Below are 19,963 nucleotides of genomic sequence, written 5' to 3'. Positions count from 1 at the left end.
GCGCATGACCGGCGTCATATCAGTCTCTTTGCCGCGTGGTCCGACAGAGAAGAAGCAGTTTGCAAAGTGCAGGTTGGAAAATCTTTCTATATTCGGCCGAGGAGTTTCGAATCAGAGTTAAGTAAGTACCCGGAACAACATTTTTTTTTGTTTTTCAGTTAACCCGATTACCATACCTTGTGTATACCTTGTTTAGGGCCTGAAACGCCTTGTTGCGTTGTTGGATGCCTTGTGCTAGGTGGGTTTTAACAGCGCAGAAGGAGGGGAGGAGGTGTGCCAGGAAGCTGTTTGGGAAGCGTTTGCCGTGCATTGTATAAAATGCCGCCAAGCGCCCGCTCGCCCGCCCGCGAAGCAAACAGCGAAGTTGATGAACCGGCAGTCCCGGACGTGTTGTCTTTTCTTTACGTCGGTGGACGGAGAGTTTGTTAGACCAGGAGTTTCTGCCGAGTCTTTGGCAGGAACTTTGCTGTTACAGAATTAGCCTTCTGCTCAGGGGTGCAGGGGCTTCTCAGGCTGAGGGGCCAGGTAACTGTTCTTACTTAGGGCTCTTCCTCCTGGGCCTCTCCTTCTGTTGCCCAGCTTCTTTTAGAAATGAGGTAGGTAAGTTCAGCTAGTGGGGGCTTCTCCTAATTTTAGGGTTCTGTACCTAGAAACATATGCTTAAAATGGCAGAAAGATGTACACACAGGCAATGTACACAGGCAATTGCGTTACTAAATTTTTGGGCAGTCTTATTTTAGGTTTGTTTCTTTGGTGTTTGTTTCTTTTTGCTTTGAGTTAGTCAAACTGGCCTGTGTCAAAACAAAACTATTTGTAGAGGATTGGGTTTTCTGCGGCCCATTTTATTCCCCATTTGGCAAGATTATTCCAGGGGCCATTTAGGCTCATGCCACTAGGGCTACTGCCACTTCAACTACATTCTAGGGGGTGGCATTTAAGGAGCAGCATTTTGGAGCTCAGTATACTCAGTGCATACTTTCTCCAAGCATTATCACCCTCCTATCTACTCTAAGTCTAGGGCTGGTTTGCAAGGCATGTTTTTGCAAAGGCATGTTGTATGCTCCTCCTTCTTCTTTTTTGTTTGCTCCCCTTACCTCTGCTTTGGGATTCTACCCACCCTACAGGAAGGACATAATGTGGGCAGAACAGAGTACAGTTTTGTTACCTGTTATAAGTCCACGATGTTAGGGGATCCTGTCCCGCAGTCCCCTTCCCTTTAGGGGTGGTTGTGGTTGGTGAGGTTATATGTTGATATTTTTGTATATATTTTGTATATTTTGTATATATTTTTTGTATATATTTTACATATTTGTATTTTGGGCCTTGTTGGGCCTTGTCTTTTCAAACATCTGACTGAGCAAGAAAAAGACTGAGGATACCGGTCATGACGCATTAGTCGCCTGGCGATGCGCGCGTCAGTCTAATGCGCCCTAACGGCGTCAACCCTCTCTCTAGGCCATTGGGCCCGACTGGACAGCGGACTACCCAATAGTAAGGACTGCAGCAATGTGGGATATGGACATCTACACATATACTCTTCTTCTCTCTGATCACCTCATGTCACCTGATGTAACCATATGCATGTTATTTTTCAGTAGAGAACACAGTACAGCCTTGTGAAGTTTTTTTTATTAGTAGTAGTAGTATATAGGGGGTTAACTACCAAAATACACTGCAATTAAGAATAGTGTTTTTTCCTCAGTAGTCACACACTTAGAAGTAAAAAAATGTATGGATACAGAGAGTGACATGGATGACTGGTAGTCTGCAGTAAAAAAAAAAAAAAAAAGTCTGTATGCGTGTGCTGCTGTACTAAAATGAAATTGACATTTTAGTGATTTGAATGCATGAGAAAAGGTTGTTTAAAATGTTATCACACACTTCACTTATACAACAGTAATAGGTATTTAAGTTCAAGTTTACGTTCATAAGAATATATGAGTCTAAAAACCACCAGGGTCTTTGTAAGCTTAGCCGTGTAACCCTACCCAGTTGTGTCCCTGTGTATCATGGGCATGTATTAGGAGGAGAGTTGCATATTTCGGCTTTTCCCGGTTAGGGGTTGCCACAGCGGAACTCCGGTCCGCTAATGATTGGCAGTAGATGTTTACGTACCGAGTTGCCAGCCCTGACGCACAACCTTCAACGAAGGTACGCCCATTCACGCATGTCTCCACACAGAAGACGCTTTAGCTGAGAATCGAACAGGACAACGTCTTACTGTGAGGCGACGTATTAGGAGGGAAGTATGTTAGGAAATTTCTAGAGGTTATGTGAGGTGGCTATGTTAGTTTGGCCATTACTGTCTGCCTTTACCTATCATAGACATAGAGGCCAGACCTGGAGTGAATTTCCGATTTCCTATGCATTGGTCAAGGTAACACTTAAATAGGGTTAGTGATAGACTGTACTTCACATGGATGGGGGAGCCTGTTCCATTGCAAAGAGGGATCCTCTGAGACGCATATCTATCTCACCAACATATCTTATTTATGTCACAAGCAAAATTTAAATAATTGTATCTAGTGGTTCTGATGTTCTTCATTTTGTGGATGTGCAAAAGGTCCATCAGAGCTGGTGCAAGGATGCCTTGTATGTCAGGCATAGATTGTATCTCTCTCACCTGTAGGAGACCAAGTATGCAGATAAGGCTTTAAGGCAATCCATATAAGACAATGTGTTTATACCCTGGATTCCCCTTGAATTCCAAATGTTGCATATGTCTGGTCAGATACATGCCAAAAGGGGCATTATACTCCATGATGGATTTGATAAGGGCTGAATACAGTGACACCATGACTTCCTCAGACCTGTATGCTATGCCCTTACTTATAATTTGAAGTGGCATAGAATGCTTTCCTTACTACCTTGGCCCCGTGTTAGTCAAAAGCCATATTACTTTTGACATGTGTTCAGTTTGAGTTGAATTTACTAGCCAGCAAATTCTTTTTGTCACTGTTCTCAGTAATGGTGGCACCACCAGTTTTGCACCACTGATGTGTGCTGCCTTTGATGTTTCGGGCACAGCTGTAGAAGGCATTGTGTTTGTCTTTAGTCTGAGACTGTCTTGACCTCATAATTGGCCTTGTTAGACTTAAACCAAATGAAGGTGTGTTGGTGCTCAACAGACCAAAACCACAGAAAAATAATGCACCAAAAGGACCATGGAAAACTCCTTTTAATGAATAAAAGCAAATAAAAGACTAGTATATGTCTCCACACAGAAGACGCTTTAGCTGAGAATCGAACAGGACAACGTCTTACTGTGAGGCGATGTATTAGGAGGGAAGTATGTTAGGAAATTTCTAGAGGTTATGTGAGGTGGCTATGTTAGTTTGGCCATTACTGTCTGCCTTTACCTATCATAGACATAGAGGCCAGACCTGGAGTGAATTTCCGATTTCCTATGCATTGGTCAAGGTAACACTTAAATAGGGTTAGTGATAGACTGTACTTCACATGGATGGGGGAGCCTGTTCCATTGCAAAGAGGGATCCTCTGAGACGCATATCTATCTCACCAACATATCTTATTTATGTCACAAGCAAAATTTAAATAATTGTATCTAGTGGTTCTGATGTTCTTCATTTTGTGGATGTGCAAAAGGTCCATCAGAGCTGGTGCAAGGATGCCTTGTATGTCAGGCATAGATTGTATCTCTCTCACCTGTAGGAGACCAAGTATGCAGATAAGGCTTTAAGGCAATCCATATAAGACGATGTGTTTATACCCTGGATTCCCCTTGAATTCCAAATGTTGCATATGTCTGGTCAGATACATGCCAAAAGGGGCATTATACTCCATGATGGATTTGATAAGGGCTGAATACAGTGACACCATGACTTCCTCAGACCTGTATGCTATGCCCTTACTTATAATTTGGGCGACATAGAATGCTTTCCTTACTACCTTGGCCCCGTGTTAGTCAAAAGCCATATTACTTTTGACATGTGTTCAGTTTGAGTTGAATTTACTAGCCAGCAAATTCTTTTTGTCACTGTTCTCAGTAATGGTGGCACCACCAGTTTTGCACCACTGATGTGTGCTGCCTTTGATGTTTCGGGCACAGCTGTAGAAGGCATTGTGGTTGTCTTTAGTCTGAGACTGTCTTGACCTCATAATTGGCCTTGTTAGACTTAAACCAAATGAAGGTGTGTTGGTGCTCAACAGACCAAAACTACAGAAAAATAATGCACCAAAAGGACCATGGAAAACTCCTTTTAATGAATAAAAGCAAATAAAAGACTAGTATACAGTCCAAATACACAGTGTTTCATGTTGAACACTTCCATCAACGAATTGACTTCATCAGAACAAACTAAACCTCACCCCTAAAACATTTAAATACTCTTTCTTAATAAGCAGTCAATCAGTATTCCTAAGGAATGCCCAGCTCACATTCACTTTTTAAAGAAACATGAATCCATTCAACCATAATGAACAAACACTTGGTAAAATCAGTACACTAATTTAAATTTTTTTCTTGCGTAATATTAAACCCCCAAAAAACTTTGGCTGTATCAAATGAACACTTTCCTTACTATTTCACCCTCTTTATACACGCAAGTAAAATATTAAAACATCTTCCATGTAAAATACATGATTATTTGTAAATTCAAATATATTATGTTATCTTATTAGCTTTTTCCTTGAGTACTGAGTCAGTGCATAAATGGTCATTGAGACCTGGAGGAAAGTTGGCAGCTAACCTAAGTTGCCACATGAGTTCTGTCTTGCTCAAGAGGTTCTTCCAGTCACCCCCCCCCCCCATATCAATGTTGACCGTATCTATTATTCCAAATTTAAATCCTGTGTATCCCCCACAGTTTACTTTGTGTCTGTAAAGGAATTAGTCTCCTTTTTATTTTTTATTTCATAAAAATGTTCTTAAATTCTGCATTTTAAAGCCCTTTTGGTTTTTCCAATGTAAAACCATGGGCAGGTGTTACAAAGTGCAATATACACTATCATGTTCTTGTAGCAATTGTATTTTCTAAAGTGCAGAACACTAAACTGTTGTTCAATGTTAAGGAAGGAACATGCAGTATGTATCCACATTGAGAACATCGGCCACATGGCTTAGTACTTTCCTCAATGTGACCCTGCCCCACTAAGTGATTTTCTACGTTTACTTAGATATTTTTACCCACTTTTGTGGAAAATATGGGTTTTTCACCCACCTTCCTATATATTTCGCTATTCGTTTTAAATATTCCCCAATTTTCATATAGAATATGTTTACTCCTATTAGAAAAGGGACTGTGTTGAATAATGAATGCCTTACTGTAGTTATTCGCCTGCATACCAGAGATGGTATCAGTTCCAAGTTCTCTACAACCATTGTCTGACTCGCTCCTAAAGTATTCACTGGATCGTATTTTGATGTCACCACAACTCAAAAGGGGTTTGTATTTCTTTCCCCATTCATCAGAAATTTCTTTAATGATGGGTTCTGTGAAAATGGGGTGGATATCCTCTTTCGAGGAACATGTTCCTCACCAGCTCTAGCCCTACAATAATGTCTTCCCTTTCTGAAGTCATCCTGGCTACTCTAATTGCCTGACCTTTCACTACGCTTTTTTTCTGTTTTTGAGGATGATGACTATGAAAATGCAAGTAGCTATTGCAAAAGGTAGGCTTGCGGCACACATTAGATTTAAAGCCACCAGGAATTTTGGAGACCTTTACATCTAAATAACTAATTTCAAGATCTTGGGTCTCGTATGTACATCTCAAAAAGTTTGTGCTGTTGTTAATGAACTATGGAATATCCTCCTGATGTTCTTCATGTTTCATTGTTGCAGTCATTTCATTTGGGTAATCTGCATAAATGGTCAGAATTCCAAAGTCTTGGGTCCTGCGTCGGTTGCTGTCTTCTCTTCCATGACGTCAGGTCATCAGGGATATAAAACATGCAGCCAACGTCATTTTCCCCAGTCTTTCTTGCCGCGCGGTGCCCGAAGCAGAAGCATTTCGCAAGTGCCGGTCGGCCAACTACTGAAATATTCGAGTTTGAGTTTCAGAACCGAAGTCTTCACTAAAGCCAAGTACCCCGCTGGGGAGACTTTTTTCTTGCTTTTTACCGATGTCAGAAAAAGTTAATAATTGTATTACTTGTGGGAAGCAAATACCTCATAAGGATTTCCATTTGTACTGTATTCCTTGCCTAGGCCCTGATCACAACGTGCCTGGCTGTAGGTTTTGTGGTAGATTTAACCAATGCACTATTAAGTGTTGGTATATTTTTGCATCAAAGTGTTTTGGAATTAGATTTAACTACCCAGAAATGTCGTTGGATAGCAATCCGACTACCGGAGTACATAAAAAACTCAAAGAAAAGGACAGAGAAAGGCCGTCGAGATCCAAAACTGATGACGAAGCTTCTCCTAAGCCAGTTGCCGGTTTGCCGGTACTCAGTGAGGCGCTTTCGCAGCCCCTGATACACCCGCTACCTTCAAGTCGCAGGCCTCTACCATCACCCATGTGGAGTCCGGCATGCCTCAAGATACTCAAGGTATTGGACCGACGGCTGTATCTCCCTCGGATGGGTCCAGAGCTCCTGAGCAGGCACTGGCTTCTGAGGGTGTATTCAGACCTCAACATTTAACTATCAAACCGACGCCAGCTGCAAAACCAAAGACAAAAGCAACTTCTAAAACTAAAAAACTGACGCATGAGCCACATGGACAGGCCTCTATTCCTAAAAATAGATGATCAAAATGGCTGAAGACCTTATTACCTTGATGAGGGGTAACCATCCCCCTCCAGATAAGAAGCCTATGCAAGACACTGATTATGAATCTTCAGATCAGGTTTCTATTTCTTCTGATTCTTCTGGTCAGGAATTATTTATACCTCCCTATGTAGATTCTGATGCTGAGGAGTCTATTCCATCTGCATCTCCTCCTGAGGATTATTAATTTGGAGAAACCTTGCATACTTTGAGGGAGCATTTTCACTGGGAGTCAAGACATTTCAGAATCAAAAAAGAGGCTCAGGGATTTCCTTCTTCTCCCTCAACACAAGCCTTTAGCCATTCCCCCTGTTTTAGATATTGTGGATGATGTGTTTTCGGAGTCGAGCTTGACCCCTGACTCCTTACCTCTGGCTCCCAGTAAGCCTGACAGATATTACAGGGTCCTTGACTCACATACATTTTTATTTAGAAACCCTGCTGCTGATCCTGAAACTATTTCACAGGGCCCAAAGGGAGTTAAGGCCTCAACAGCAAGAAATCCTACCGCCTCTGACAGAGATTCAAGGGCACTGGGACAGATGGGGAAAAAAGGTTTATACATCTGCAACCTTGGCAATCAAGGCCTTAAACTGTCAATTTCATATGCTTAAGTAGCAACAACATGTTATGGGATTGCTGAAACTGATGTTGATTTCAGAATGTGCAGAAAATAAAGAATTGCAGGAATTATTGCATGCAGCTGAACAAGTTGGAAAGCATAATTTGCAATGTGGTTTTGATTCTGTAGAGGCCTCCTGCAGGGCCGCAGTTTCTGGATCTGTGATTAGGAGGTATGCCTGGTTAAAGGAACAAAATTTGCCTGATCATGTTAAAGCTAAATTGCTAGATGCACCTTTACAGCATAATTCTTTGTTTGGTATTAAGGCAAAATAGGTTTTAAAGAAAATGGAAGACAAAGCCAAGTCTATGCAAACTGTTAAAGACTTCTTATTAGTGCAGCCACCAAGATTTAGTAGACACTGGCCTACAAAAAATTGTTCCTTTCCTGTGTCAGACAGAGCTCAAAGGGGCAAATCCAGGTGCCCTAAGGGTTCCAGATACCAAGCGCAAGACTCGTATAGGTCAAAGCAATGGGGCTCATCCACCTCCTAATCTGGAGGAGATAAAGCGCAAAACTACAGAAAGCAATCCCAATGACTTCCCTCTGCTTACACCAAGCACTTATCATTTGGCAGCACCCATAGGGGGAAAACAGTTAATAACCCAGGACCAAGTGGGTACTAAACATTGTATCACAGGGATATAGATTCCATTTCCACACTCTGCCAATGGCAAATGGTTGGCCAGATCTGCCAAAAAATCAGTGGGCAGAGGCACAGAAACAGGTTACGTCACTCATGGATATGAGAGCCATTCAGACAGTACCAGAACAGGAAAAAGGACAAGGTTTTTACTCAGGACTGTTCTTGGTACCCAGAAAGGACAAGGCCTGGCGGCCAATACAGTATTTATCGATTTTGAACACATACTTGGACATTCCAAAATTCAAAATGCTGACTTTACAGCAGCTTCTGCCCATGCTGGGCAAGAATGCTTGGCTGGTGACTTTAGACCTAAAAGAGGCATACCTGCATGTCCCAATAAGACAGTTGTGCAGAAGATACCTCAGATTCAAGGCTGGCTTAATGCATTACCAATTCTCTGCACTGGCCTTTGGCTTATCTACTGCGTCCAGGGTCTTTACAAAGTGCCTTGCACCAGTAATTGCATTTTGCAGACAAGTATACAAATATATCCTTACTTGGACGACTCTCTCATTCAAGCAGAGAACAAGGACAGTCTTCTTCGACACCTGGCGTTTGTGAAAAGGCTTCTAACACGTCTAGGATACACAATAAATGAAAAGAAATCAAAACTGGTACCCTCCCAAAATATAACATTCCTGGGTGCAAGCTTGAATACAACTGCCCAGATGGCTTACCTCACGCCAGACAAACAAAGGCAACTGACTGTTTACTTCAAACTGATGGCAACAAAAGCACAGTTATCTGCAAGAAAAATTCTGCAGGCTCTGGGCTACATGGCATCCTGCATCCTACTAATTCCATATGCAAGACTGCATATGAGGAAACTTCAATGGTACCTAAAAAGTTTATGGAGTCAGCATTCACACAGTCTGGAAACAATGATTCCTCTCATTCCCTGTCTGCAACAGGAGTTTCTATGGTGGGCAAAGGCGTGTCACCAAAACATGGGACGGCCCTTCACTCTACCCCCTGCCATCCACACCTTAACAACAGACTCATCAGATTATGCCTGGGGAGCCCACATGGCAGGAAGATGCATTCAGGGCATATGGGCACCAAAACAAATGCATCTACATATCAACCAGAAAGAGATGCTAGCTGTTCAAAATGCCCTAACAACCTTCAAGGACTTACTTCATCCAGGGCAATTACTGATAAAGATGGACGACACCACAGTCATGTGGTATATAAACAAGCAAGGGGGCACACACTCATACCCCCTTTGCAGATTAGCCATGGCACTGTGGGACACACTTTGACCTACCAAATACATCTTCAAGCTCAGTTCCTGCCAGGAAAACAAAACACGCTGGCAGACTATTTAAGAAGAAACCTTATTGTTTCTCACAAGTGGAAGCTAAATCCACAAGTCTTCAGCATGATAACAGAGAAATGGGGGAGCCCAGACATAATTCTTTTTGCCTCTCCTCAGAATTATCAATTGAAAAGATTCTGCACAAGGACTTATCGCATGGAAAGTGGACGCTCTATCCTTCATTTGGAAAAACCTATCCGTTTATGCCTTTCCTCCTCTGCCTCTTCTACCCAAGGTCCTCCCAAAAGTAAGACAAGAGAAGCCATAGATGATATTAATTGCCCCAGACTGGCCCCGCCAATACTGGTACCCAGTCCTAAGGAACTTGTCCCAGCTTGGACCTTGCCTCAAAGACCGCAACTACTGTCCCAGTAAAACAATCAGATCCTGCACAATCAACTACAGACTTGGAACCTGGCAGCATGGCTAATCATGTAATCATACAAACGACACCTCTCAGTAAAGCTGTGATGGATGTCATTTTGGAAACCAGAAGGCCTAGTACTAGAAAGTCTTATGCTGATGTGCTTGGAATCAAGCATAAGGAACTGATACAGCAGAACCACATATTCCTCAGATATTACAATACTTGACTGAGATGCTTGACAAAGGCCTGTCTTTCTCATCAATCAAAATCCATGCCTCTGCCATTTCAGCTCAGTACAATACAGAGCCACCAATCTTTTCTCATGCTTTAATAAAGCAGTATCTTAGAGGAGCCAAAAATGTAAGGCCTCCTAGAAGATCACCATTACCTGCATGGGACCTCAATTGTGTTGGAAAAGCTCACCCTGCCACCATTTGAACCAGCTGCTATCGCTGATATAAAGTTCTTATCATGGAAGACAGCTCTGCCGCTAGCAATTACTTCAGCAAGAAGAGTTTCAGAGCTACAGGCCCTCATGGCTGTAGAGCCTTTTATCATATTTTACCCAGACAGGGTGTCTCTGAGCACAAAGCCTACTTTTATGCCTAAGGTGGTTACCAGTGTGGCTCTTAACCAAACGTTTCATCTGCCAACTTTTTATCCAAATCCGCAGAACAAAGGGGAGAGAATTCCGCATTCCTTGGACGTATACAGACAGCTAAGATTCTACTTGAGCAGGACTAAAGCTCTAAGAAAAACTGAGCAATTACTAGTGTCATATGCTGCAGGATCAGAAGGAAAGGCTATTTCAAAGCAGACAAGCCACTGCATCTATTTCTGCTACTTACACCATGGTAAACCTGTGCCCAAGGGCATTAGGTCTCATTCCACCAGTGCTGCAGCTACTTCAGCAGCCTTTCTCAGAGGAGTACCAACCAAAGACAATTCTAAGGGCTGCTACTTAGAGTTGTGTTCACACTTTTACAAAGCATTACCAGGTGCTGCAGGGCCTTATAGCTGCACCTAATGCTGTTTAGCTCCAGCCTCCCAACCATAGCTTTGGGATTCTACCCAAATGTAATGACTGCAACAGTGAAACACGAAGAACATAGTACAGTTGTGTACACTTGCCATAAATTTAGATGTTCGAGTGTATTCACTGTTGCAGTCCAGGTTACCTTCCCGCCATCCCCTTGTCATTCTAAAGTTTATCTTTCCTTCTCTATCGCCTACAACCTATGTGGTGTATTTGCTTGTAGATGAAGGAGAAGTTTATATTGATGCGTGTGTGTGTGTGTGTATATAGATATATATATATATATATATATATATATATATATATATATATATATATATACACATACATATACATAAATTTTGCTACCTATTTGAGGGGCACCTGACATCGGGGGCAAGAAAAACTAAAGAAAATGGCGTCGGCTGCATGTTTTATACCCCTGACGACCTGGCGTCATGGAAGAGAAGACAGCAACCGACGCAGGACCCAAGACTTTGGAATTCAGGCCGACTGAGGGCAACCTGCCAGCAGAATACCCAAATGTAATGACTGCAACAGTGAATACACTCCAACATCTACATTTATGGTAAGTGTACACAACTGTACTTTTCCCCTTCCATAAAATAAACATATCATCCAGGAATCTCAAATATGTACTAATGTACCCATGGTGTCTGCTTTTGAAGACATGCTGCAGTTCCCACCCTAGCAAAACTATGTTTGCATATAGACTTAAACTAAACAGGAAACTAAGAGGACTAACTAATTTAACAGCTCCTATCATTATGGGAGTTTCTCTTCCTGATTTTAGCCATGACATTTTTCCTTTTGTTATGTATCCTGTTAAGGTTAGGATTTCATCAGTGTGGTTTGTTTTTAGAGCTTGTTTTGGACTTTTCTGGTAGGTACATCATTTATACAGCCATTTACATGGTTGGACAGGGTCTCTGTGAACAATTCCGCATAGCTTGCTATGAACTTGGAGTTGAGAGGGGCATTGAATTTTGACACACTATCACTTAATAGGATGTAGTTTGCTTTACAGGGTTTGCTGGGGTTACCAAATTGCTACAGGGTCTGCTGGGTTACCATTTGTCATTTATATGCTAGACTGGATAGGCATATGTTATCTCCAAAATATTGTTAATCCTCTTCATCCTGTATGCTACTGTAAATAGGCCCATGCTTTCCCTGCAACTTTTTTTTTTCTTGTTCTCACATAGATGGTCATGGCCACTTGTTGCCTCCTTATAAAGTATCTGGAAAGATGTAAAGGCATTTTTCAAGCAGCAATCTCTTTTAACATGCAATCCCTTTCTCTCTCTGGATTTTTCCCTTTGATCTCTGTATTGTCTTGATGTTCTTCGTGTTTCACTGTTGCAGCCAACATTTGCGTTATCCCTGCCAGGGTAGCCCTCAGCCGGCCAGAATACCAGAGACTTAGTATTTCAGCATCGGTTGCTGTTGCTTGAGGACAGACGTCAGGTCGTCAGTAGCATAAAGTAAGGCAGCCGACGCCATTACATCAGTCTTTCTTGCCGAGGAGCCCGAAGTAGAAGCAGTTCGCACGAGTGCCAGTCGGCTGCTACCCGAGTTTCGGCTACCGAATTGAAGTTTTCTAAAGCTAAGTACCCCATTGGAGATCCTTTTTTTCTTGCACTAACCGATGTCAGAAAAATGTAATAATTGTCTCACCTGTGGAAAGCAAATACCACACCAAGACATTCACTGTTGCTGCATCACTTGTTTAGGCCCAGACCACGACATCCCTCGTTTCCGCTTCTGTGCTTTGTTCAATACCAGAACTATCCGTCGTCGGGCCCTTGTAGCCAGATATTTTTGCTTACAGTCCTCATTCTGATATGGCTTCAGTAAGCCATCCGACAGCAGATCTTCCAAAAAAACATAAAGATAAAGACAGACCGCACAGGTCCAAACCGACTGACGACACTTCCATTAAGCTAGTCGTCAGTTCTCTGGTGCTTCAGTGAGGCGCTTTCGCAGCTCCTGATGCCCACTTCTGTTGATTTGCAGGCCGCTACTGAGACCCTTTCGGAGTCTGGTATGCCGCAAAATGCTTCTTCGACTAAGGATCCTACGGTCGTCTCAACCTTGGATGGGTCCGGAGCCGCTGAGCAGGTACTGGCTTCTGAGGAAGGCCTTCACACTACCAAATCTCGACACAAACTGACATCATCTTTCACAACTACCGTTCTTTCTAAAACTACCGAGTTTCTCAGGCCCAGGGTACGAACCACACCCACTCTGAGGCGCCTGCTACCTTGCCTCAGTCTCAAATGCATAAAGTGGCAGAAGACCTTATCATGCTGATCAGGTGAAGCCAAACAACCTACTCCAAAAGGAAGAGATCTGTCCCCTGTAGTTTTTGTCTGAACAAGACTCAGATGAATTTGATGCATCTGAATATGAAGGCATGCAACGCCTCTCCACTTTTGAGGATTCCATTCCTTCAGCCCCTCCCCCAGAGGATTTCCCCTTGGATATTGTGGAGGTTGTTTTCCTCGAATCCAGCTTGACTCCTGACGCCCTTCCTCCTGCTACCAGAAAACCTGTCAGGTACTATAGAGTCCCTGACTCTCTCAAATATCTTTTTAAATATCCTACAGCTGACCCTGAGGTCATTTCTCAAGGGCCAAAAGGGATTAAAGCTACCTCTACTAAGAATCCCATCCCCTCCGACAGGGGTTCCCAAGCATTGGACAGATAGGGTAAAAAAGTATACACCTCAGCTATTCTTGCTAGCAGGGCACTAAATTGTCAGTTTCATATGCTGAAGTTTCAGCAGCATACCTTGGAACACCTTAAACAAAAAATGGCTTCATGGGATGTTATTTTGTTAAATATACCCATTTTAGTCACCATTTGCTGGCTCCGGTTTTTTGTACTAAGGCAGAAAAGGTCTTAAAAAAGATGGAAGAAAAAGCAAAATCTATGCAGACAGTTAAGGATTTCTTGCAGGTCCAGCCCCCTAGGTTCAGCAGGCATTGTTCCTCCAAACACTAGTCCTTTCCTGCTCCCAGTAAACCGCCCCAGCCTAGGCCCCGTGGAAGCAAACCCCCCCCCCAAGACAGCAGCCACAGGGAATGGAGTGATATAAGCAGTGGGCTATCTCCACTTCGAAACCAGGGAGTTCTAAGCCCCAACCCCTTGTAGTAAGAACTCACAATGACTCACCTCCTCCACCGCCTCCCTCTGCCCACCTTCACTTACCCCTAGGAGGAAAACTGTCCTTTCACTCAAGCACCTGGGCCACCATTACCAAGGACCATTGGGTTCTGAACATAATGTCCCAGGGATACAAATTTTCCTTCCACACCCTTCCAACCCCAAAAGGGTTCTCAGACCTACCACCAAATCAGTGGACAGAGGCCTAAAAACAAATCCTTTCTCTGCTGTCTATGAGGGCAGTAGAGCAAGTTCCTGCAGAACAGATAGGCCACGGTTTCTACTCCAGACTTTTTCTGGTGCCCAGAAAAGAGGGCACCTGGCGCCCCATCCTCTATCTATCCATTCTAAACACCTTCCTGGTGATCCCAAAATTCAAAATGCTCACCCTCCAGCAGCTTCTATACCCATGCTCTCCAAGGACGCTTGGCTAGCCACCCTAGATATAAAAGAGGCCTACCTCCACATTCCTATCAGGGAATCATGCAGGAAACATCTCCGCTTCAGGGCAGGATCTCAACACTTTCAATTCTCTGTGCTTCCCTTTAGCTTATGTACTGCTCCCAGAGTTTTCACAAAATGTCTGGCTCCAGCCATTGCCTTTTGCAGACAAAGAAGTATCAGATTTACCCATACTTAGATGACTGCCTTATTCAGGCAGACAGCCAGGAAAAGCTGCTGAAGCACCTGGCCTTTGTAAAGACCCTACTAACCATCCTAGGGTACACTATCAATGAAAAGAAATCCAAACAGGTGCCCACCCAAAGGATAATCTTCCTGGGAGGAAGTTTGGACACAGCATCCCAGATGGCATACCTTACTCCAGAGAAACAAATTTTCCTGACAGCCTACTTCTCTCAGCTAGCCACCAGGCCCCAGCCAACTCCAAAAAAGATCCTGCAAGCTCTGGCGTTCATGGTATCTTGCATACTACTCATTCCATATGCCAGATTGCATATGAGGAAACTTCAGTGGTACCTAAAGAGCCTTTGGTGCCAACACTCTCAAGACCTGGAAACTCTTCTACCTATAATACCTTGCCTCAAAAAAATTTCCTTTGGTGGGCAACAGCATGCTCCCACAACAAGGGAATGCCCCCCCCCGCCAACCAGACCCTCACCACAGATGCATCAGACTACGCTTGGGGTGCATACCTGGACGGCAGGTGCATACAGGGCCAATGGAGCCCACAGCAAATCCCTCTGCACATCAGTCAAAAAGAGATGATGGCTGTGCAGCATGTCTTGATAGCTTTCAATCCCTTCTCTCTCCTGGGGGTCTCCTGATCAAAACAGACAACACCACTGTGATGTGGTACATCAGCAAACAGGGAGGGACTCACTCCTACCCTCTATGCAGGCTGGCCATGACCCTTTGGCACACAGCCTCTGCCATGCAACTACACCTGTTAGCACAAGTCCTACCAGGCTCTTTCAATTCTCTGGCAGGCCAATTAAGCAGAAATCTTCTGGACCCACATGACTGGAAACACAGCAGAAGTACCTTCACCCTAATAACTCAGAAATGGGGAACGCCGAAGGTCAACCTCTTTGCCTCCCATTCCAACCAGCAGCTCAGCAAATTCTGCACCAGGGAGCATCACTGCATGGCTTGGAAAGTGCATGCCCTGTCCTTCCCTGGGTCAATCTATCTGTCTATGCCTTTCTTCCCCTACCTCTCACCCCCAGGGTACTGCTCAAAATAAGGGAGGAAAAAGCAAGGACCATTCTTATAGTTCCAGACTGGCCCCGGCAGCACTGATACCCCTTGCTGCACAGTCTGTCCTCACTACCCCCATGGCATCTTCCTCAGATTCCAAACCTCTTGACCCAGAGGAAAGGGGATTTCATGAATCCCCAATTGCAGACACTCAATTTGACAGCTTGGCTTATTCCCTAACCCCAAACCAATCTGCCAGTCTCAGTAAACATGTTCTGGATGTTATCCATGAGGCCAGATGCCCTAGCACCATAAAGTCTTATGCTGATAAATGGAAAAAGGTTCTGCCCCAGGATCCAGGCTAAGGGAGTCAATACGGCACAGCCCTCCCTCCCGGGATTACTTACCTGACCTACTACACAGTGGCCTCTCTTTCTCCTCTATAAAAATTCATGCCTGTGCTATTTCTGCTCATTTTCCCACTGAGCAGCCCCTTTTCTCACACCCTTTGATCAAACAGATCCTAAAAGGGTCTAGCAACTTGAGGCCACCTAGAAGGGCCACAACACCAGCTTTGGACCTTAACTTCGTATTGGAAAAGCTCACCCTGCCCCCTTTCACACCAGCTTCTTCTGCAGAGCTAAAATTTCTCTCCTGGAAAACAGCATTCCTTCTGGCCATCACTTCAGCCAGAAGAGTCTCTGAGCTGCAAGCACTCATGGCTGTGGAAGCCTTCATCATCTTCCATGCAGACAGGGTATCCCTCAGAACTAACCCATCCTTCATGGCCAAGGTGGTGTCCAGTGTGTCTCTCAACCAAACCATTCATTTGCCCACTTTTTTTCCTAACCCCCCAGAACAAGGGGGAAAGGATTCTTTACTCTCTTGATGTGCACAGACAGCTCAGATTTTATCTAGGCAGGACTAAATCCTTCAGAAAGTCTGATCAAATGCTGGTTAGATTTGCTACAGGGGCAGAAGGCAAAGTTATCTCCAAACAAACCATTTCCAAATGGATAGCAAACTGCATTCATTTCTGCTACAAACAGCATGGAAAGCCTCCCCCCAAGGGGGTCAGGACACACTCCACCAGAGCAGCCTCCACCTCTGCCGCTTTCCTCAGAGGAGTCCCCACCAAGGGCATCCTGGAGGCTGCCACCTTGACTTCTGTTAATACCTTTACCAAGCATTACCACCTGCCTCTCTTCTCCAAATACAGGGCAGGTTTTGCCTCTGCAGTATTGCAGGGCATCTTAGACAGCCCCTAGTTTCATTGACTGCTTCCACCTTTTTCCTCAGCTTTGGGAATCAACTCAAATGTGATGACTGCAACAGTGAAATACGAAGAACATAGTACAGTTGTGTACACTTGCCATAAATGTGGATGTTCGAGTGTATTCACTGTTGCAGTCCTGGTTTCCCTCCCTCCATCCCCCTTCTTCTCTTTCTCCTTTTGTTACCTTTCTAACTTGTTGTTCTCCTTGCTTTACAAGGGACATATTGGTATTTATTTTCCACTGGTGGAGTTTCTTCCACCAGAGCCTGGCCTCCTACTTGGGGGGGCTTCTGACAGGTTAGGGTAAGAAAAACTGATGTAATGGCATTGGCTGCCTTACTTTATACTACTGACGACCTGACGTCAGTCCTCAAGTGACAGCAACCGACACTGAAATACTAAGTCTCTGGTATTCAGGCCAGCCGGAGGGCTACCCTGGCAGGGATAACCCAAATGTGATGACTGCAACAGTGAAAGTGTACACAACTGTACTTTTTAAGAGCAGTGCACCACCATAAATAGTTTAGGTGAAACAACATTGTCCATTAACAAAATTCCTATATGGTGAAAGGACTTCAATTTTGCTAACCTGCTTCTCTGTAAGATGAAGGAATTACTGTGTTTAGTGAGTTTATTGATTACAGCATGATGACAAGTATATTAACTGTTAACTAACTCTAGTTTTTTTGTTACAGTATATGGAAAGCCTGTTGTTCCTGGAGGTAACTCATCTGGTGCTCCCACTGTGAATTTACAATCTGAGAATATTTATGCTGAGAACCATGACAAATCTGACAGCCCTGAAATTGAGACCGACTCTGCTACTGTTTCGACAGAGAATCAGGAAACTGAAAGAAATCCTCGACCTCTTAGCCCTACAAAACTGTTGCCTTTCCTTTCAGGTAGTTATCGAAACCAGAGTGATGCCGATTTAGAGGCTTTAAGAAAGAAACTGGCTAATGCACCAAGACCATTGAAGAAACGCAGTTCAATAACAGAACCAGAGGGGCCCAGTGGACCAAACATCAAGAAGTTACTTTACCAAAAAACTACTTTGGCTGCCTTAGAGACAACAGGTTCAAATCCATTCTACCAACCCAAACAGCCTGCATCTTCACTACATGTTGAAAGTAGTGGCATGACGGAAAGTCTACAAGATCCAAGCACAGAAACAGAGAATGAAACTGTACCTGAAGAAGAAATTTCTCCTGTTTCACCTGACCAACCTCCTTCACCAAAAAATGAAAATATCAGCTCAGAGGAACTAGCAGCATCTGTAACTTCATCAGATCCTGAACCACTGCCTGGAAAAATACTCGAGAATGAACAGCCTTTGCTACCTGGCCCAGAAGGAGAGGATTCTGATGCCATGCTTCCTTACATAGAAGAGTATCCACCATATCCTCCCCCACCGTACCCTATTGCTGGGGATTCTGAGAGCCTGGGAGAGGACACCTTTAACTTAAATCCACCTGAAATTACAGGACAGTTTTCACTGCCACCAGTAAGTATTGCAGTACACTGAGAAATCAGTAAAAGGGTTTAGTGCACATTCTATACGTCAATCATGTTTACAGGAGAGAAGAAAAAAAATAATCTTTTTGATCTTTCTGTTACTTTAAGTTTCTACACACACTGGAAAGATTGTGTGAATGTTCCTGCCAGTTCACACAGCTGTCCCATTGCATAAAACAGTGAAAAGCATAGTGTAACTTGACAGTGAGGCTTACTGGTGTATAAATTTGAGATAAGTGAATGTTGCAGAAAAAGTTTAAATGCAAACTGCAAAAAATCTAAATTGGGATAATCACAAGTGCTAAGAAAAGTGAACAAGCGCTTCAGATGGGCATCCAGAAAATGAGGGACAGTACTCAAGAGTTGTGTATCTTCCAGTATTGCTTTAAGGTACTTGTTTGAGGTAAAAGCTTTGGGGAGTGGCAGTTCTTTCCTTGCCGGGGGGGACTAGAATCCTTTTAGCTCTTAGAAGCAAATGTTTTCAACCTTGAGTTGTCCGTCAGATATAGTAAAAGAGAATGGAAAAGAGTTTTTGGTCCTAGAAGTGATGGTTGTATGCGAGTAAGAAGTGTGGTAGTTAAGCAGCTTCCTTGAGTTTGTAGATGGTAATCTTCAGATAGTTGAAGCAGATATTACAACAAGAGTAGTTCTAAGTTTATAGAAACCATAGACAAATGGAAAAGCAGTGTTTGCAGGAGGTGTGAAAATGTAAGAACTTTTTTGAAAAGAAGAACCAGTTAGATGAACTGTATTCAAAGAGGGAGGCCAAGGCAGGCATGTAGGAATTTGATATTTTTTAATAATGGGATTTGTTATTCTCTTGATGATAATGCTGAGTTATTTATGGGTACTTTGAATTAGGATGAGATCCAGAAATAAGCAGATATGTTTAATTTCAGTGTGACTTTCAGTAGCAGTGCCAACATTGTTAAACAAGGAGATGTAAAAAATCAGGATAAAAATAACATGCATTGCTATTAATCATAAGCTGGTCATAAAATTAACTAAAAATAATTGTTTTAATATTTGATTAGACACTGTGATAAACAGTGGCAGTACATCTGATTTAGTGAACTACAGACCAATTAGTCTCTATCTTGTTGTTGTAAGATAATTGGAGAAAGTAGTTTTGAAAACTGCTTACAAAAACTAAAATTCTGCAATATTTTATCAATTTGCATTCAGTCTTAGCAAATCAACTACTATTTGTAATATCTGATTTTATAGCGGTGTCATGTAAGCCGATTTCATAGGTTTCAATTTTTTTTTCTCAAGCATTTAACGTGCTGGACCATAATTGTTTGCTCTGCAAGTTAGCATCACTTGGTGTTAATGGAACTGTGTTGAAATAAATGTGAATGTGGTTGTCTAATACGTAGTGGGCTTTAGAACTGTGTATTCACTGCTTAGACTGGTGTCATCTGGAAGAGTGGGGTTCCTTACGGGGTTAGTCTTGAGACCACATTTATGTAATTTATATTTAGCTGATATCACTTTTAAAGACACAGCGTTGTTCTGTAGATGAATTAAACTGAATCATAGTAAATCGAGACAACCAAGCAGCAACGAACTAGGAAAACCAAAAGGTGAGGCAAACAGAACCAGATAAAACAAACTTCAAGA

At 43.1% G+C, this 19,963-nt stretch overlaps 1 protein-coding gene across 1 annotated transcript in view; it reads left to right on the top strand.

The window, feature by feature from the left end:
• TP53BP2 (tumor protein p53 binding protein 2) overlaps positions 1 to 19,963 on the top strand; it is a gene marked incomplete in the record, with an annotated part of 1,836,298 nt that overhangs the window by 1,230,458 nt on the left and 585,877 nt on the right. Inside the window, 1 exon segment of the mRNA XM_044060198.1 lies at positions 17,521 to 18,329. Coding sequence (XP_043916133.1) covers positions 17,521 to 18,329 — 809 coding nt within the window.

Source organism: Protopterus annectens, chromosome 1.part2 (genome assembly GCF_019279795.1).
Source record: "Protopterus annectens isolate FY-2018-M chromosome 1.part2, PAN1.0, whole genome shotgun sequence".
Taxonomy (NCBI): domain Eukaryota; kingdom Metazoa; phylum Chordata; order Ceratodontiformes; family Protopteridae; genus Protopterus; species Protopterus annectens.
The sequence above is the reverse complement of the archived record's forward strand: the minus strand, read 5'-3'. Positions and strand labels throughout refer to the sequence as shown.